This window comes from Schistocerca gregaria, chromosome 2 (genome assembly GCF_023897955.1).
Source record: "Schistocerca gregaria isolate iqSchGreg1 chromosome 2, iqSchGreg1.2, whole genome shotgun sequence".
Classification (NCBI taxonomy): Eukaryota; Metazoa; Arthropoda; class Insecta; order Orthoptera; family Acrididae; genus Schistocerca; species Schistocerca gregaria.
This window is the reverse complement of record NC_064921.1, coordinates 775,055,508-775,077,727: the sequence shown is the minus strand read 5'-3', so window position 1 is coordinate 775,077,727 and position 22,220 is coordinate 775,055,508. Positions and strand designations below refer to the sequence as shown.

The following is a 22,220-nucleotide window of genomic DNA, read 5'->3' as shown; positions in this document are numbered from 1 at the left end:
CCGTGAATTCATTGTCCCAGGAAGGGGAAACTTTATTGACACATTCCTGGGGTCAGATACATCACACTGACAGAACCACAGGCACATAGACACAGGCAACAGAGCATGCACAATGTCGGCACTAGTACAGTGTATATCCACCTTTCGCAGCAATGCAGGCTGCTATTCTCCCATGGAGACGATCGTAGAGATGCTGGATGTAGTCCTGTGGAACGGCTTGCCATGCCATTTCCACCTGGAGCCTCAGTTGCACCAGCGTTCTTGCTGGACGTGCAGACCGCGTGAGACGACGCTTCAACCAGTGCCAAATATGCTCAATGGGGGACAGATCCGGAGATCTTGCTGGCCAGGGTAGTTGACTTACACCTTCTAGAGCACGTTGGGTGGCACGGGATACATGCGGACGTGCATTGTCCTGTTGGAACAGCAAGTTCCCTTGCCGGTCTAGGAATGGTAGAACGATGGGTTCGATGACGGTTTGGATGTACCGTGCACTATTCAGTGTCCCCTCGACGATCACCAGAGGTGTACGGCCAGTGTAGGAGATCGCTCCCCACACCATGATGCCGGATGTTGGCCCTGTGTGCCTCGGTCGTATGCAGTCCTGATTGTGGCGCTCACCTGCACGGCGCCAAACACGCATACGACCATCATTGGCACCAAGGCAGAAGCGACTCTCATCGCTGAAGACGACACGTCTCCATTCGTCCCTCCATTCACGCCTGTCGCGACACCACTGGAGGCGGGCTGCACGATGTTGGGGCGTGAGCGGAAGACGGCCTAACGGTGTTCGGGACCGTAGCCCAGCTTCATGGAGACGGTTGCGAATGGTCCTCGCCGATACCCCAGGAGCAACAGTGTCCTTAATTTGCTGAGAAGTGGCGGTGCGATCCCCTACGGCACTGCGTAGGATCCTACGGTCTTGGCGTGCATCCGTGCGTCGCTGCGGTTCGGTCCCAGGTCGACGGGCACGTGCACCTTCCGCCGACCACTGGCGACAACATCGATGTACTGTGGAGACCTCACGCCCCACGTGTTGATCAATTCGGCGGTACGTCCACCCAGCCTCCCGCATGCCCACTATACGCCCTAGCTCAAAGTCCGTCAACTGCACATACGGTTCATGTCCACGCTGTCGCGGCATGCTACCAGTGTTAAAGACTGCGATGAAGCGCCGTATGCCACGGCAAACTGGCTGACACTGACGGCGGCGGTGCACAAATGCTGCGCAGGTAGCGCCATTCGACGGCCAACACCGCGGTTCCTGGTGTGTCCGCTGTGCCGTGTGTGTGATCATTGATTGTACAGCCCTCTCGCAGTGTCCGGAGCAAGTATGGTGGGTCTGACACACCGGTGTCAATGTGTTCTTTTTTCCATTTCCAGGAGTGTATTTCTGTAATATCTATGCGCATATAATTATCACTCCCTCGGTTATTCATTTTATTGACAAAACGTAGTAAGAACGAAGTGTTTGTCTTTCACACCAGTGTCAATAGATTACACTGCTCCTTCTGTTTGTTTTGTAAGTTTGTTTATTTTATATTAACATAAATGACTACTTGCCTTATGCTTGATAATATTTTAACATCTTACTTAGACGTACGTGGGCTACGCGAACTTACTGTGCAAATTGCACACAGCTCTTGCGAAGTACCGAGCGAGGTGGCTCAGTGGCTAGCACACTGCACTCGCATTCGGGAGGACGACGGTTCAATACCGCGTCTGGCCATCCTGATTTAGGTTTTCTGCGATTTCCCTAAATCGCTCCAGGAAAATGCCGGGATGGTTCCTTTGAAAGGGCACTTCCTTCCCCGTTCTTCCCTAATCCAATGAGACGGATGACCTCGCTGTCTGGTCTCCTCCCCCAAACAACCCAACCCTCTTGCGAAGCTTTTGCCATTGGCTAGTGATGAGGTAACCCATAGCCGGCGCGCGAAATGCACACTATTTAACCAGTGGCTCCACAGCCATCAATCACTGTACAATCGTGGTATCACGAAAAATCCTAGGAGCCGCCAGCACTAACCCCAAGGATAAACACTATAACTTTTCTCTATTTTTAACGCCTTATACAATAGTATTGTCTGTAATTTTTACTACAGCTTTTCTGTATCTTATTTTAAGGCCATATGTTATAGTACAGTTTGTAACCTTACTGTTACTACCCTTGCATGACCAAAAAGTTCTGAAGATGCCCTGTACAGAAGCAGAAACCGGTTAATAAAGAAATATATTGCGATCTCGACTGTTCATGCTTAAAAATCACACTTAAGTACCTGACAGAGGCTTCATCGAACTACATTCAGACTCTTTCTCTAGCGTTCCACTGTCAAACAACGCGTGAAAAAAGCGAACACTTCAATCTTTTCGTGCAAAGTCCGATTTCTGTTATTTTATTACGATGATGATTTATCCCTGTTTACATGAGCGTCAGCAAATACTTAGTCGGAAGAGAAAGTTGGTGATTGAAATTTCGTTAAAAGTTTTCATCTTTGTATGATTGTCGCCCCAACTCGCGTGTTTTATCCGTGGTACACTCTACCCTATTTCGCGGGAATACAAAAAGAGCTGCCCTACTTTGAACTCTTTCGATGTTCTCGTTCTGTCCTATCTGCTAAGGATCCTATACCGCGAGACAGTGCGTCAGAGGAAGACGGATAAGTGTAGCGTAGGCAGTCTGTTTAGCAGATATTCTGAATCTTGCAAAAGTTCTGCCAAAAAAAACACGGTCTTCGGTTCGCCTTCCAGACAACATTTTCTATGTGATCGTTCCAATTTAAGTTGTTCGTAATTGTAATTGAACTGGCAACATTTGCAGTTGTGTGGCTTATCGTTTAACCGAAATTCAGTGGATTCCTGCTGGTACTCTTAAGGATGACCTCATACATGACACTGTATAGTGTCAATTGCCACTTTTCGCACCATACAGATATCTTGTCTAAATCATTTTGCAATTGGTTTTGATTTTCTGATGTCTTTACTTGACGTAAATGACAGCATCATCTGTCAAAAATGTAAGAAAACTCCTCAGATTGTCTTCTAAATTGTTTATGTAGATTACAAACAGCAGAGGAAGTATTAACACCTCCTTGAGAGTGCCAGATATCACATTTGTTTTACTCAATAACTTTTCTTCAGTTACTACGAACTGAGATTTTTGTGAGCGGAAATCACGAATCCAGTCACACAACTAAGACGATACTCCGTAGGCACGCAATTTGATTAAAAGGTGCTTGTGGGGTATGGTGATGATGATATTCGATTTGTGGGGCGCTCAACTGCACGGTCATCAGCGCCCGAACAATGTCCCAATTGTTACACTGTCCAACCTAGCCACTGTCACGAATGATGATGCAGATGAAATGATCGGGTCAACACAAACACTCAGTCCCCGGGCAGAGAAAATCCCCAATCTGGCCGGGAATCGAACCCGGGACCCCGCGATGCAGAGACAGCAACGCTAGCTACTAGACCACGAGCTGCGGACGTGGGGTAAGGTGCAAAAGGATTCATGGAATCTACAAATATGGAATTCATTTGAGATTGCGTTTCAAACGAACTATGTTTTCTGAATCCGTGCTGGTTATTCGCCAATAAATCGTTTCCTTCGAGATAACTCATCATGTTCGAACATAGTGTAAGTCCCAGAATCTTAATGCAAATCGATGTCATTGATGTGGGTCCGTAATTGAGAGGATTGCCCTATTTCTTTCTTGAGTATTGCCGTGACCTGTGCAACTTTCCAATCTTTCGGTACGGATCTTTCGTCCAGCGAGCGGTTGAACATGATTGCTAAGTATGCAGCTGTCATATCAGGATACTGTAAAAGAAAAGTAAGTGAAATACAGGCTGGACCGAAGGCCTTACCTTTTTTAAGTGATTTAAGTTATTCGATATGCCCATGACATCGACTGCTAAGTTACTCATGTTGGTAGTTGTTCTCGATTCGAATTCTGTCTTCTTCTTCTTCTTTGGTGAACATATTTCCGAAAACCCTGTTCAGTAAATCCGCTTTAGTGGCACTTTTATCTGTCTCCTCATCTACGTGATTTCTCCACATCTACTTGGTTCTATGAAACACCTCTAGACTATTTTTGTGTCATTTCACTCACTAACAATGCCAGGGAAAAATGAACACTTAAAATCTTTCTGTACGAGATCTGGTTTCTCTTACTTCTGTATCTTATTTTAAGGCCATATGTAATAGTACAGTTTGTAACCTTATTGTTCCTACCCTTGCAGGACCAAAAAGTTCTGAAGATGGCTTGTACATAAGCCGAAACCGGTTAATAAAGATCATTTCTTCCTTTGTAAGTTGACAATAACAAAATATTTTCACATTTAGAGGAGATAGTTGGTGATCGACATTTCGAGAAAAGATTTCTCCGCAACGAGTAACGCCTTTGTTTGGATGAGTACCACCCCAATTCCTTTATCATATCCGTGACACTCTCCCCTATTTCTCAATAATAAAAAAGCGAGCGGCCTTTCTTTGGAATCTTTATACGTCCTCTGTCAATCCTATCTGGTAAAGGTTCCATAACACACAGCAGTACTCCAGCAGAGGAGAGGACAAGTGCAGAGTAGGCAGTCGCTGCAGTGGACCTGTCGCATTTTCTAAGTGTTCTGCCAATAAAAGGAAGTCTTTGGTTTGTCTTTCCCACAACATGATCCATGTGATCGTTCCAATTTAAGATGTTTGTGATTGTTATCCCTTGGTATTTAGTTGGATTGAAAGCCTTTAAATTTGTTTGTTTTGTCGTGGAACCGAAGTTTAACGGATTTATTTTCGTACCCATGTGGATGGCCTCGCAGTTTTCCTTATTCAGAGACAACTGCCACTTTTCGCACTATACAGATATCGTGTATAACTGATTTTGCGATTTCTTTTGATCTTCTGATTACTTTTCTAGACTCTAAGTGACAGTATCATCTGCAAACAGTCTGAGAGTGCGCCAAGTCTCGATTGAATTTTCTGATTTATGAGAGTACTGAAGGAGCGATCTGTTTACTTGCTAAAAACATTCAACAACCTATATCACATAAAATATTTCTTTATTTAAGACAACCGATTTCGACAGTCTTTGCTGTCATCCTCAGATCTTTAAAACCCTTCAGTTATGAAACACGTTCATTTTCCGTTGAACCTCACGTAGAGTTGTCAAGTGGACACAATTCATCACATTATAAAAGGTTTGACATGACTAAAATATTTAAAAACATAAAGCACCTTTTTCAAAAGGCCATGTTCAGATATATATTTTGCCAGTTATGATACTAGCTTTGCACTATGGACAGCTTCATGAAACTGATGATGAATTGTATCTATTTTACTCGCCCAATCTGCAATCGATTCTCTCTTTGTCTGCTTACTAGAAAATGTCTTGCTTATGTAAACAGATCTGCTGCTGTTTGAGCGATATATATATATATATATATATATATATATATATATATATATATATATATATATATATCGCTCAAACAGCAGCAGATCTGTTTACATAAGCAAGACATTTTCTAAACAGTGAAAATCCACTTTAAACACCATACAGCATGTAAGGTGCAACTGTCCATCGTCAATTATTTACTACAACATGCTTCATATAGAAATCTCTAACAATTACACTGTCATAGCGAATATCTAAGTCCCCTCCTACCAAATGAAATTCAGGTTACATTCTTGATTCCTGATCTATTCCAAGATCTAAAACTGCCATCCCAAATGTATGTATGACCGGACTTGTGATACGTTTAACCTTCATACTTTCTTCAGTCTTATAAATGACCTGGCTTCTCTGACCCTCTACACGCTTGAACTGATTCTACATTGCGAATTATTTTCTCAAATCGTCAGTCTCACGTTAAATGCCCTGGTTTGCTACAGATTTTACACTTAACATTACTTCTGCAGTCCTTAGATGTGTGCTCTACCTGTCCACATGAGAAATACTTAAGGGTGACCTTCCCCATCTTGCCCTGATAACTTTCACCAGCAAATCCTTTTCCCTTGATGGACATAATAGCCGACTATTGTGTCAAAGCTTCCTCAGCAGCCTCAGTTACGGTGATGTTTTCTCCTGTTCCACCCACAATGTTGTCTGTATGCGCTCATCATGGATGACCAGAATTAATTTTCCTACTAATTACAAGTATTTTGCCAGTTCTGATACTAGCATTGCACTATAGACAGCTTCATGAAACTGATGATGAAGTGTATCTATTTTCCTGGCCCAATCTGCAATCGATTCTCCCTTTGTCTGCTTACTAGAAAGCATGTTACAAGCATAGTAATCCAAAGTATGCTTATATGCATAATTTTCCAACAAATTATTTTTTACCTCTTCTTATGTGGAAGATAATCCATGTAAGAGCAGTTAACTTTGTGCAGGACCCTGAATATGGGTTTTTAAGAATTGTAACAATATTGGATGGTCTGCATTACATACTAATTACAGAGGTATGTTCACATTATTGACCAATTCATTTAACGCAGACGTTGTACCAACAAAAGCATAGGAATTGAGTAAAGCAATCACTGTTACTAATGTTACATACTACTGTTCCACCGTCGGCAGCTGCATTGTTCGACGAGGCCAAGACCTACTTTTGTCAGCTGACGTGTTGTGCAGAGGCGAGATGACTTTTGCTGAAAGTGGAGTCTTGTGCTAATGTGAGGTGAGCAGAGCTGAGCTGAGGTAAGATGAGCCGAGCAGAATGTGACTGTGTGAGGTCCACAGCATTATGTTGCCCTAAACTGTCCTGTGCCACGCCATTGCTCACTGCCACCTGCTGTCTGCTGGTTGGCCACTGCTACTACTGAAACCTGCGAAGGTGCCACATGCCCTCCATTGTTGACACATGTCGTTGTCGTGGTGGACCTTCCTGGACCACACCTTGAGCTCCATCTTGTTGTCACTCAGCCTTTGCCGTGGCCCTGCACTGTTGTGAAGTGCTGTAGAAAGTGCTGCCCTGTCCATGTCTTCCCTTGTCAGGTGTCAATTTCCGGACCTCTGCATCTTTCTTCTGCTCTTCTCACTCCATCTGTTCTTATTGGATACCAAGTGCTGCTTCTCATTTGAGTCTCACAGGCGTCAGTACAGTCACGACATCGGGCTGAGTATGTGCGAAGCCCCTATTTGTCTCAAAAATCTTTAACGAAATATCCCACATCTGACACAAGAAAATGTTTACATTTGTCATGTCCTGACACGGTGTAGAGGAAAGACGGGTTTGAGTCAGTGTGCAATTTCCGAGCGTTGAGGAGCATACGCAGAAAGACAAATTCTGAGTGAAAGAAGTTATGACTTGGAAAAACGCCGAACACTGTCACATGGCATCTACGAGAAGCGCGGTTTCTAGAACACACCAGGATTCTTGCAGCAGGAGACGTATGCTACATTGAAGGCTAAGGTTGCACAACAGCAGTCAGTGTCTGAATCCATGGGGATGGTCGCAAACAGAAGTAGCGACCACTAGCGGCATCTTAAGTACAAACTCGTGAACAGCACTCCAAGTGAGAAAACATACATGTTGGCGCTTACTGAGGCTGGCCAAGAGGGTCACGGAGTCAGTGCAGCAACGACCTGACTGGGAACTCACTCTGAAGACAAAAACGTGGGTTACTAAAGAATAATGGTGGAAAATTATTTCTGTCTTCCTATAGGAATATTGAATTTAATCGATGAAAGGAGAAAATATAAAGATGCAGTAAACGAAGCAGGCAAAAAGGAATACAAACGTCTCAAAATGATATCGACAGGAAGTGCAAAATGGCTAAGCAGGGATGGCTAGAGGACAAATGTAAGGATGTAGAGGCTTATCTCACTAGGGATAAGATAGATACTGCCTACAGGAAAACTAAAGAGACCTTTGGAGAAAGGAGAACCACTTGCATGAATATAAAGAGCTCAGATGGAAACCCAGTTCTACGCAAAGAAGGGAAAGCAGAAGGGTGGAAGGAGTATATAGAGGGTCTGTACAAGGACGATGTACTTGAGGACAATATTATGGAAATGAAAGAGGATGTAGATGAAGATGAAATGGGAGATATAATAGTGCGTGAAGAGTTTGACAGAGCACTGAAAGACCTGAGTCGAAACAAGGCCCCGGGAGTAGACAACAGTCCATTAGAACTACCAACAGCCTTGGGAGAGCCAGTCATGGCAAAACTGTACCATCTTGTGAGCAAGATGTATGAGAGAGGCTAAATACCCTCAGACTTCAAGAAGAATATAATAATTCCAATCCCAAAGAAAGCAGGTGTTGACAGATGTGAAAATTACCGAACTATCAGTTCAATAAGACACTGCAAAATACTAACGCGAATTATTTACAGACGAACGGAAAAACTGATAGAAGCCGACCTTGGGGAAGGTCAGTTTGGATTCCGTAGAAATGTTGGAATACATGAGGCAATACTGACCCTATGACTTATCTTAGAAGAAAGATGAAGGAAAGGCAAACCTACGTTTCTAGCATTTGCAGACTTAGAGAAAGCTTTTGATAATGCTGACTGGAAAACTCTCTTTCAAATTCTGAATGTTGCAGGGGTAAAATACAGGGAGCGAAAGGCTATTTACAATTTGTACAGAAAGCAGATGGCAGTTATAAGAGTCGAGGGGCATGAAAGAGAAGCAGTGGTTGGGAAGGGAGTGAGACAGGGTTGAGCGTATCCCCGATGTTATTCAATCTCTAGACTGACCAAGCAGTAAAGGAAACAAAAGAAAAGTTTGGAGTAGGTATTAAAATTCATGGAGATCAAATAAAAACTCCGAGTTCGTGTTGACGTAATTCTGTCAGAGACAGCAAAGGACTTGGAAGAGCAGTTGAACGGAATGGACATTATCTTGAAAGGAGGGTATAAGATGAACATTAACAAAAGCAAAACGAGGATAATGGAATGTAGTCGAATTAAGTCAGGTGATGCTGAGGGAATTAGATTAGGAAATGAGACTCTTAAAGTAGTAAAGGAGTTTTGCTATTTGAAGTAAATAAACGAAAAATAGAAGTACATGAACATAAATGAATAATGAATTTGTGCATCAGGACAGAAAATGGAGAATAGGAAATTAAGGTAAATGATAGCAAATGAATGAAATGTTAAGGTAAATGATGGTAAATGAATGTAAATTAATGAAAAATTATGGTAACAGAAGGTGAATTAATGAAAAAGAACAAAAAAGGTGAATGATGGTTAATAAATGTAAATGAATGAAAAATAAAGGTAAATCATATTTATAAAATTGAGGTAAAGTAATCAGTCATTGAGGTAAATAAATAAAAAAATTGTTGTTAATAAATGAAAAGTTGCGAATGAAATATTGAGATAAATGACGGTAAATAAATGAAAAATTAGGGTAAATGATAGTAAAGCAACGAAAAATCGAGATAAATGATAAATAAACATAAATGAACGACAATTTAAGCTCATGATAAATTGATGCAAATGAATAAGATTGAAAGGTAAATGAACATAATTTTGAAGTAAGTGAATAAATAATGGAGATAAAGGAATACAATTTTGAAGTAAATGAAAAATATTTAGGTAAATTAATAAAAAATGGTGGTAAACAAATAACTAATTGAGATTAATGAATAAAAATTGTGAGTTAAGGTAAATGAATGAAAAACTGATGTAGATGAATTAAATACGTAGAAAAAAGGAAAATAAATTATAATAGAGTTAATGAATAATAAATTGAGCTATATGAATAAATAATTGATGTAAATGAAATTAAACAGTTAAAACAATCTGGTAGGTGAATGAAAAACGAAAGTAATGACTATTTTCTCCAGGTAATAGTAATAATACTTTTTAAATGGACAAAAAATGGTTCAAATGGCTCTGAGCACTATGGGACTCAACTGCTGTGGTCATTAGTCCCCTAGAACTTAGAACTACTTAACCTAACTAACCTAAGGACATCACACACATCCATCCCTGAGGCAGGATTCGAACCTGCGACTGTAGCAGTCGCACGGTTCCGGACTGCGCACCTAGAACCGCGATACCACCACGGCCGGCAATTAAATAGACAAATATTGGGAAAACACACAGTAGACAAAAAAGTACTAAATGCAATTCGTTGAACCAAATGAATGGAGAGAAAGTTAGACAAAATAAGATCAGCTTGTGAAATGTGTATAAATAAGGGACACCTTAATACACATTATTCGAACAAAAGCAGTAATGAAAGATGATATACAGAGTTCTTTGGATGACATTGGACAGGTATTAAAAATTGTACTAAATAGGAGATGAAAAAAAGTATAACAGAACATGTGAAAAACAATGGTTTTTTTGTAGATATTATTTTTTAAGTTTTAGTAACTCACAGAATAATTTGAACAACAATGACACTTACAAAAATAGTAAAAATAAACTGAAAAAGACATACTAAATGTTATATACAACGAATTAAATAATAAGAAATTATATGAAATAATGAAAGTTATAAAATATATTCATTGTGTAATTTTAAAAGAATTAAGAACCTTATGGAAAAAATCATGGAAAGCTACATCAATTTGTGGAGCATTTAGAAAGTTAAGAAGATCATCAAATATAAATAAATATAATCATTTTATGAAATTTATATGTCTTTAGACTGGAGAGATTAAAAGGTACTGAAAACTGATCTATATTTTTAATGTATCAGGTTTACTTTCGCTATTTTTATCATCTAAGAAATTATGGTAAATGAAGATTAATAAATGTAAATCAAAGAAAATTAAATATAAAATAATGACTAATGATATAAATGAAGGAAACAGAATATAAATTAATGGGAAACCAAAGATGTACTTGAGTTTATTAATATAAATGATTATGAAAACCATTTAGTTACGTGGTTCAGAGATATTTGGTTCCCTTTTTGAACAGAGAAACGTCTCAAATAGTTCATATTTTGGCTGCTATGTATCTCATTTCAGTCGCTAAATATTTCCCCTTGAAATTGTATCATCAAATAAAATAGTTTATATTACAATTACCAAAATACATTCCAAAAACAAATATGTAAAGAATGTAGGTAAGTCATCATAATTTACGTAAATCAATGAAAAATGTAAAGCAATGAAAACTGAAGATAAATGAATATAAATCAATGACAATGAGTGTAAGACAATTTTTATAGTTCAATTTAATCATCAAAGATCAGAAAAATTTCATCTCATTCATTTTCTAGCCGTTAAAAGGAAATGAAAACTCATCTACATTAGTTATTGAATTATACTTATTTTCTCTTGTGACAAAAAAAGAAGAAGCTGAGAAATTTTAAAATGTTTTTAACTAGTAGTGTTTAGTATCAGATAGAAAATATTTTGAATATAAATTACAAAAACGAAATAGCCATAGGATATGAAAACAAACAAAAATTAGATGAAATATAAAAAAATTATAATCTTGAACAAAAAGAATTAACGATAAGAGTTTTTATATAAAATTTACTGTGTCAAAGCTGCTCTAACAAATATATTAAATGTATTGGAATTCATTAAGAATAATAATTATCAACTAAATTGTACCATGTATTTTGTGAAAATTTGTTGTTCATTGTTTGAAGTTTTTTGGTTCATTTTTAGAGCAAAATTACACTATAAAATGAATTCATTTATTTATATTCATTTTTCACTCATTTATATTCGCTTATCGTTACTTAACTGCTTTTAAAATTATTCACTTTCATTTACCTAAAAAATTATAGATTTACATCATTTTCCTTTATTTAATTACTTTACCTTGAATTTTTATTGATTTATGGTCATTCTTTATTGACTTATTTTCATTTACTACCATTTAACTTCATTCACAGACACACACACCCACACACGCACGCACGCACACACACACACACACACACACACACACACACACATATATATATATATATATATATATATATATATATATATATAGTCATTTATCATGGTTTATCATTAATTTATATTCCTTTAATTAGATGTACCTTTATTCACCTTTTTTTTACCTTCCTTGTTCTTTCATTAACATTTATTCATCTTCATCTTCCATCATTTCTCATTAATTTATGTTCATTTATCTTCACTTATGATCATTTTTCATTATTATGTATTTATTTTTCTATGATTTACTTCTGTTTTCAGTTAATTTATGTCCAGTTTGTTTTGTTTAACATAATTTCTCATTAATTTATATTCGCCCATCTTCATTTAACATAATTAATTTGCAACTTTTCTTAGATGATACAATTATGAGAATGTGAACTTGCTGCATCAGTAAATATAGATGATTTTTCGTTTCCTTTCAATCTCTCCAGTCTGGACAGGTGTAAATTTTATAATATACTTTTATTTAGTTCTATTTGATGATCTTCTTAACTCTCTACATTCTCTACAAACTGATGTATCATTCCATGATTTTTTACAAAAGGTTCTAAATTTTTTATGTGCTTACACAATGATCAAATTTTCTAACTTTCATTGTTGTTGTTGTTATTAGTTTCTTGTTGTTTAGGTCATTGTCTATAACGTTTGGTATGTCTTTTTATGTCTGTTCTTATTATTATTGTCAGTGTCAATATTGTTCAAATTATTCGCCTTGTTACCAAATTTTTAAATATAATATCTACAAACATTTCTTACCAACTGGTCTGATTTTACCAAAATTTTTCTCATATTCTGTTATAGTTTTTTAGCTCGCATTTAGCACAATTTTTATATCTGTCCAATACCATCCAAAGAACTGTGTATGTCACCTTCATTATAGATTTTCTTCGTATATTATCTGTTAAGTTGACCCTTTTTACACATATATTACAGACTGATCATATTTTGTCTAACCTTTTCCTATATTTATTCATTTGATTAAGCAATTATATTTAGTACATTTTGATGGTCTGCTGTGTGTTGTCAAAATAGTTGTCCATTTAATATATATAAAATAAAAACCTATTATTATTAGTATCAATTTTTGTTGTCTGAAGGAAACATTCATTTACAGTACCTTAGCATCATTTTTCATTCATCTATATTAATTTTTATTTATTAACCTTTTATACATTTAGTTTTTATTTTTTATTCATCTGCCTAAGTTATTAATTCCTCTACATCAATTTGTAATTCACTTACATCAACTTATTACTCATTTACCTCAGTTTATTATTCATTTATCACAAATTTGTATTCATTTACCTACCTTTTTTATTCGATTACATTAATTTACAATCATTTACTGTAATTTATCGTTTTTACTGTAGTTAACTTCTGCTTTTCATCCTCAGTTACCCATGTATTAACCTCAATTTTTTATATATTTACCACAATTTTTCGTTAATTACCCTGAGTTTTGTAACATCTTCCTTCCTGGGCATAATTTTTTATTCATTTACATTTATTTACCATCGTTTATTTGAATTTCTGGTTCATTTACCAACATTTACCTAAATTTTTCACTCATGTAACCACATTTAGCTTGAATGTTCATTCATTTATGTCATTTATCCCGTTTTGCATTTATTTACGTTTCTTTACCATCATTTACCTTTCTTGTATATGTCATTTACCTTTCTTGTATATGCATATTATTAAATTACCGTCATTAGCTTAATTTTCATTAATTTCCCTTCATTTACCAATGTTTTTCTTAAGCTTTCATTTATTTATGTCATTTACCTTCCGTTCTCATGCTAAATTTTCTGTTCTTATACATGAATATTTTATTTAATTATGTTCATTTAGAGTATATTTCATTTCTTTACCTCAATATTTCGTTTATTTACCTCAACTTTCATTTTTCTCCTTTGGTTTTGTTTCATTTGCTTAATTTTTCGTTCAGTTACCAAAATTATTTCTGACTTACCTCATGTTTCTATTCATTTACTTCAATTTTGTATTTATTTTCCTTGATTTACATTATTTTTATTCTTTTACCTTTATTTACATAATTGTCCATTTGATGGCACATGAATTTGTGGTGTTAATTTTTGTTGTCCTTTGTGATAGTTATTATTTTTGTTACCCTTTTTTGCTGTTTGTTTTGCGGTGCATAACTTTTTGATCTACATTTGTTAATCGTTTTATGTCCATTTTTGATGTCCTATTGATGGTATATGACGTTTTGATGTGCATTTGATGCCATACGACTTTTTCGTTGTCCATTTTTTGTTTTCCATATGTTGTTGTTCATTTTCTGTATTGTGTGTAGTAGCTCATTGTGTCCTCCATTTTTGTTTTTTGAGTAGAGGAGCAATTTATGTTCATTTACCCCCAGTTTTACTCATTTGCCTTCATTTTTCATTTATTTAACTTCCTTTTAATTCATTTATAGTTATTTACTTCATTTACCCTCATTTACACCTGATGCCACATTTTTTATGACTCCTGTCCATTTGTGTTGTCCAACATTTGGTTAATCAGATGTAAATGTTCGAAAAAGTACGACAATGCTTGATAAAGTGGTGAAAAAGGTAAAAAGAGATAATATTTTGAAAAATGTTTTAAAAAGGGTTAATTTAGTTCGTTTAATTTCACTGTCCGTTTGAGTTAAAAAGTGTGCTAAAAACATTAATGTCAATTTCAGCTTAAAAGCAAGACAGAAAATTTGTTGAATGAATGTGTTCAAGTATTATGAAACTGTTTAAAAAACTCAATGATGTTTTATGTAACATTAATCGATGAGATTACCTAAATACAAAATATGGAGGAAAAATTTGTATGGAACTCAACAATGAATTTTAAATTATTTTGTCAAAGAAATTTTGAAACTAAAAGTTAATGAGGTTTTTAGTTTTTGAAAATAAAAATATTAATCTGACATACAAAGGACGAGAGAAACAAGGTAATTTCAGTGAATTTCTTGACATAGAATATGCAGTTTGGAAGTTATTTTCTTGAAATATATTTTTTATGTTTTTGCTTTAATTTTCATGACTATTCGTTGACATTTTTAAAAAGCTATATGAGACAATTGGCCATTTGACGACATTTTCGAAGGAAGCAGTGAAAAAAGTTCAAAATAAGAAAATATTCGAAAAATTCATGAAAATATAGGACAAAGTTATGAAGTATGATAATTATCGATAAAACTGGTAATTTTATACATGTCCATGTGATGGCTATTTTTGTTATTGTTTACTGATCTTTTAATAAAATCATGTTGTAATGCGATTCTGCTGTTTTTTAATAATTTTGTTTAACTTTATGATTTTTCAAAATTTGTACGAACTCCACTAGAAACCTGAATATAAATCTACTTAATAATTTCCATATAGTGGCAGTACTATCCCTCATATCAAGTTGAGGTCACAGTTATATCTCACTGTCGTAAATTTTTAGATGGAGGCTGAAATGGCTGTAGAATCAGTCATTGGTGGCACATGAATGTCCCTCGCAAATAGCAAAGTGTTGATAAGCCCAAAACCTCTTTATGTCCCTCGATAAATCGGCTCTGGTGGCATTGCAACCCAACTCCTAGGGAACATGATGATGGGGTGAATGCTGTCTGTGAAGTAATTTTGTACCAACTGTTAGATAAAAGGAAAACTCGTATTTTCGTATTTTACAGCCAACATTGTCAAAAGCTTTCTGTAGGTCTGTAAGTGCTAAAATCGTGGATTTCCCTTTCCTCAACCCATCTTCTAAGGTAAGTATTGCCATTCGTGTTTCTCCATTTCTCCAGAACACAAACTGATCACGGAGGTCAGCTTTTACGTGTTTTTCTGTTCCTCTATAAACAGCTCATCTTAATATTATGCAATCATGAGTTATTAAGCTGATCGTTCTGTATTATTCAGAACTGTCAGCAATTGATTTTCTTTGGGATTCAAATTATTACATTCTTCTTGAGACTGTGGGCATATCACCAGCATCATACATCTTGCACATCATCTGGAATATTTCTGTAATGGCTTGTTATTCTAAGAATGTCAATATTTCTGATGAAACATGGTCCATTTCAGGGACATTTCGGAGTACCATTGAATTTTTTTTGCTGTATCATATCTCAGTGTGTTGTCTTCATCAATTTGCTCTTCCCTTTGCCTTTAAGTTCATTTCCCTTGTGTAGTCCCCTCTATACACTCCTCTTATCTTTCAGCTATCCCTTCTTTGTTTAGCACTTCCTTGCCTTTCGAGCTCTTAATATTCATACAGGTTCTTGTCTTTTCTACAAAAGTCCCTCTAATTTTTCTGTAGGTAGCATATGTGTTTTTCCCAATCCTGTAAGCTTCTAGAGCCTTGAATTTTTGTCGAGCCATTCCTGCTTACCCAGTTTGCATTTTTGGTTAATTTGATTTCTTAGGTATTTTTATGTTTTCTCTTTTCATAAATTAAATTCAGCACCTCTTGTGATTCCAGTGTGTTCTTCTAGGAATTGCTTTCTTTCTACCTATTTTATCGTATGCTGCTTCACTATTTCAGCTCTCAATGCCAATATTTTGTCATCTACTGTATTTCTTTCTTTTGTTTCAATCAGTTGTTGTCTAATACTTCCTTTGAAAGCCTCAGCAACCTCTGGCTCATTCTGATTATTCAGCTCTCATGTCCTTGACTTCCTACTTTTTGGTAATTTCCTATGTTTTAATCTGGAGTTCATAACCAATGAATTATGGGCAGATTCCACATCTGCCCCAAGTTAAAATACGGTTTAGACTTCTATGCCTTACTATTATGGAATGAATATAAAATCTTCCAGTGTGTTCAGATCTTTTCTGCAACTACAATACGATTTATGTAATGTACAGGCAAAACAAAAATAGTGCAAACTGGCAATGAAAACATTTAGTCTGCTATTCAGTTTTAATATTTAAGTGATTTGGAGACAACCACTGTATTGAATTGAAATAAATGAATAGATTGAAAAAATTGTCTGGAGTACATTTTGAAAACTAAATACGGTTTTCAAAGCAAAGTTTTGCTATATATCTGAGATATGTGGTGAAACATGGATGTTTAATAGGAAAACCTTTCAAAGAAGTGTCAATTTCTCAGTGAGTTACTGCCAGAGACAGCAAAACAAAAATATTGTTCAGAGAACAGAAATTATGACTGTAATGAAAATTAAATAGAAACGAAAAGAAGATGTAGCCAGGTGAATGTGTAGTATATCTGCTGGATTCCAGGAAAGAAGTAAAGACTGAGACGATGGCCTTAAAAAATGTGGGCAAGGGTGTTAGGAAGCCATGTAAGTCAAACTGCTGGCTGTAATTACAGTGTTGATGTTGATATGAATGACTTAATAGATACTTTCATTTGCATCTAAGGTGGCCCGTTCATCTGTCGTAAAGGTGTACAACAGGAACTGTAGTAATATATACACCCCCTCACAAAAACGCTGAAGCACTCAGAAGGGGAGCAGGAAATGAAAAGAAATTTCACAGACTGAGAGCATATGTAATGCTGTTTCAGTGATTATAAAACTGAGTCAGACTTACAAAGAACTTAGCAGCATGAGCCTACTTATCAGTATGATGCTGCATACCCTCTGACATGGATGGAAACACTGACTCAGTTGGGAAGGGCGTCATACAGCCATTGTATCCTCTCTTGAGGCAAGCTGGCCCACAGCTGCTGTAGCTGATCCTTGATACCCTGGATACTCGCCCTGGGATGGAGTGATTGAGCTGTTCCTGCACATCTTGTATTGGGGACAGATCTGGGCATCCTGCTGGCGATGGGAGTACCTCAACAGCAAACAGACAGTCATAGAGACATGTGGCATGTGTGGACGAGCACTGTTTTTTTGAAAAATGGTACCATGGTACTGTCCCACGAGGGACAACATGTGAGGATGGAAGATACATGTAGCATACCATTGTGCCAGCCAGTTCCCTTATTCACTACCAGTTGTCACCTTACAACATGGTGCCAGGAATAACACCACTGTCTTGAAAACATTGGAAGCATGGGAACTCTCCCTAGGTCGCCACCATACTCACCAACGATAGTCATCCTGGGTAGCACCTATGATTTATCACTGTACACCGCTCCAGATGCAGCTATTTCTGATGTGATGACAACAGCAGCCTATGCATGGAATGCTGGTTCCCTAGTCTGGCTTTTGCTAGTCATTGGCTAGTGGTGCATATTTACACAGAAAGTTGTATGGATGGCAGCAGCACACATGAAGGGGCATCAATGTGCTTGGAGCACAATATGGTCGTGCACTCTAGTGGTGGTCAGAAGTGGTTGACTGGAAGCTTGACAACGAGCATGTGTGTCCCTTACGTTCTCATACCATCCTACATCAGGCCACTGTCTCATCTGAATGACGAACAAATCTCTTTATTGCACGATTTAAACAGCGGTCCAAACGGAGACACACAGCAAGGCCTCATTCAAACTCGGTCAGATGGCGATAGTGCTATCTCAGAGGTGTACACATCATCTTCATGTCCTCCACAGTGAACAACATTCAACAACTGACACTGTTCACTCCCCTTATATATTCTATAGATCTAGTAACAGTGTTAAACACTTACAGCACTAATGCTCCCTGGCGGCCTTTCACACCAGCCACAGAGAAATGCAACTCCAATCATTTACATAGCCATCAAACGCGTGTACATGTATGAAGTTACACTGACATTCGACTATGTCTTTGGGTGCTTCATATTATTTGCCAGGTAGTGTAGCTCGATCATGAAAACTTAGCAGCATTGCACAAAACTGACAGATAACCCTTAATGTACAGAAGGGTACAATTATACAGTACATAAAGTATATAAATGTAATAATCTCTGTTGTACAACTAACAGTGCTAGTATAGCCAGTCAAATATCTATGAGAAACAGTGTTTATATAATTGAAATGGAACTACTGGATAAACTTAAGGTTGGATGTGTAGGATGCTGAAACAAAACTCCATGTCAACAACACAAGTATCAGCATCCTACATAGCCAACCTAAAGGCAAAAACTAGATATCCTTGAAACACTTCAAATATACAAACACCAAAGAAAAGAACCTGATTCCATCTTAAATGACAAAAATGACAGTATTTACATTAGTACCATCTCTGTTTTCGGCATTTGCCTATATAATTAAATTTGCAATGCACATACACACAAACTAAGACATGCACACAAAAACACACACACCTTAATATTTACCATAAACACTTAGTTACGTTACGACGACGTCCCCCAACGTACAAGGGATTCACCTCATTTACAAATATATCATCACACCAACAGCTTGTACCCCCTGACAGCTTAAAACTATATGTACATCAACTAATGGCACAAACTGTACATCCATATGCATATTTTAAAGCATTATCCAACCTTTAGGTAGTTATTACATGTAAGAGACAGTATCCTATGAACCTCTGCTTTGGAAAGTTTGCTCTCATACAATCACTCCCTCCATCCTCTCTCTCTCTCTCTCTCTCTCACACACACACACACACACACACACACACAAACACTTTCTCTTTGTCTTCCTCTTGCTCTACATTCAGCCTTTAATTTCTATCTGTGATTCCTGATCAGAATTGTTATTTGTGTATAATTTTACCACTGTAGCCAACATAATTCTTGTATTTAAAGGTTGTAACATGTCACCTGATTATATAAATTGATATTATGTTCAAGCTATGTTAACTTGGCAAAATCGGATTTATATACCACATCAAATATTTATTCCAACACATTTATTCATCACCTGAAAACTAAGATCCCCAAAATCCTTTAAAATTTATTCTGTACTAATGTTGTTATGATGTATATTCTTTGTGCTTTGTAATAATGTTTCTCTTCTGCTATATGATACTTGCACGTGATAGTTTTCCTGTGACCACTGGAGGTACTCTATTTTACTTATTTTATCTTTACTGTTAGATGTACACTTAGTTTTTTGTTAAAAGAAACCTAAAATCATGTTCTGAAATAGGGTTTTGTTTCTCCCACTAGACTGTGCCACAAGTTCCTGGAAAAATGGTAACACAACACACTCACACTGTCATACAAACAAATGTAAATCCACCTGATGATGCAGGTTTAAACCTTTGAAACACGGCGTTGAGATAAATAAACAATGACTGGTAACAGTAAACATGTGTTCCATTTAATGTCAATAACTGTCATGGGAAAACCTAACCTAAAATGTTTGTATTTCTTCATCGGCTGTTTCAACTCTCGCCATTGTATAGACACAATGGCCTGTGTGGCTGGATGATTTATTTCCTTACTATCTATTTCCCATCCGCTACCTCTCTATTCCATTCACACCAGTTGTTCATGAAAGATATATTCTACTCTAAAGCTCCTTCACTATTTGTAAATTATTCAATCCACTATATTGACATCTAGAACCAGATACTTCTATAGCTTGATTAAAATTCAGTAACATTATTCTATGTGGCTGGAAATGATTTTAATGATTATGTTGTCTAAAAACAGATTCATGAAATTTACAACACACTTCATTCCATGTCACATTTGAAAATGGTACAAAACTGGTCATGTAAACAATTACTTTCATCAACAGTCTTTGTGAAAATATTTTTTCTGTCAGCTGATGTATGTAATTGTTTTTACAGGTCAACGAATTGGTGGTGGAGGCAGTTGCACAAGGGTCCGAGCCCCAAACACAACTGTAGCAGTTTCTTGTGGACAGGTGAACGAGAAGTGGCTCATCATGTTGACCATATTCTTATATTTTTGTCGACAGTTCTTTGCTAAGAGGGATACAAAGTCCTTCATTTCCTTTTACTGTTCTCAAAAAAGCTCAAATAGAAATAGATTGTCTGTGAGAATAAAGATTATCTCCATTTCTGGAGGTTTGTAAACGACATGTGTGAATGATTTTGGGGTATCATTGATCTGATCCTAAGGAGAAATACGTTTTTTTTAACAAAATCTGTCTAATCAGTACATGGTTTCCTTCTGCTTACTTTTGCATTAAGAACAATTTAAAAAGCAAATACCAAACCCAAAATAGAATATTGTGGAAGCAGCTTTGGATAATTGTGGGAGTGTAGCTGTTCCTTGTGACTACAGGTCTGCACAGGTTCAAAGATTACATATGCATGTTCAAGAGCTAAAGGACTGTGTCGGTATTATGATTTTCGTCTGTTTATATTTCAAACCATTGGTAATAATTATTACTAGTTAAGTCATTAATATCAAGCATTCCTTCCAATAATTATGACCAAAAGTTGTAACTTAGGCAATGTGTCAAGAGTATGACAGACTATGTGGTACTAAAGTGTGATCATGACTGATCTCTATGTTCTTAGTTCAGTGATTTCCAATCTGGTAATTACCCTATGAGGAGAAAACAGAATTTTCTGAGGGTTAAAAACATAAGGTTTCTATTGTGTTTTGGACCCAAAACTAAATTATTTTGTAAAAATCGTTACTACACTCCTGGAAATGGAATAAAGAACACATTGACACCGGTGTGTCAGACCCACCATACTTGCTCCGGACACTGCGAGAGGGCTGTAAAAGCAATGATCACACGCACGGCACAGCGGACTCACCAGGAACCGCGGTGTTGGCCGTCGAATGGCGCTACCTGCGCAGCATTTGTGCACCGCCGCCGTCAGTGTCGGCCAGTTTGCCGTGGCATACGGACCTCCATCGCAGTCTTTAACACTGGTAGCATGCCGCGACAGCGTGGACGTGAACCGTATGTGCAGTTGACGCACTGAGCGAGGGCGTATAGTGGGCATGCGGGAGGCCGGGTGGACGTACCGCCGAATTGCTCAACACGTGGGGCGTGAGGTCTCCGCAGTACATCGATTTTGTCGCCAGTGGTCGGCGGAAGATGCACGTGCCCGTCGACCTGGGACCAGACCGCAGCGACGCACAGATGCACGCCAAGACTGTACGATCCTATGCAGTGCCGTAGGGGACTGCACAGCCACTTCCCAGGAAATTAGGGACACTGTTGCTCCTGGGGTATCGGCGAGGACCATTCGCAACCATCTCCATGAAGCTGGGCTACGGTCCCGCACACCGTTAGGCCGTCTTCCGCTCACGCCCCAACATCGTGCAGCCCGCCTCCAGTGGTGTCGCGACAGGCGTGAATGGAGGGACGAATGGAGACGTGTCGTCTTCAGCGATGAGAGTCGCTTCTGCCTTGGTGCCAATGATGGTCGTATGCGTGTTTGGCGCCGTGCAGGTGAGCGCCACAATCAGGACTGCATACGACCGAGGCACACAGGGCCAACACCCGGCATCATGGTGTGGGGAGCGATCTCCTACACTGGCCGTACACCTCTGTTGATCGTCGAG

General features: G+C 37.6%; 1 protein-coding gene across 1 annotated transcript in view; it reads left to right on the top strand.

The window, feature by feature from the left end:
• The window catches only part of LOC126336469 (farnesol dehydrogenase-like), a 71,762-nt gene extending 50,992 nt beyond the window's left edge, over positions 1–20,770 (top strand). The window contains exon 6 of the mRNA XM_050000208.1: positions 20,519–20,770. Coding sequence (XP_049856165.1) covers positions 20,519–20,578 — 60 coding nt within the window. The 3' untranslated portion in view covers positions 20,579–20,770. The remainder of the gene's footprint in view (positions 1–20,518) is intronic.
• Positions 20,771–22,220: the final 1,450 nt, after the last annotated feature.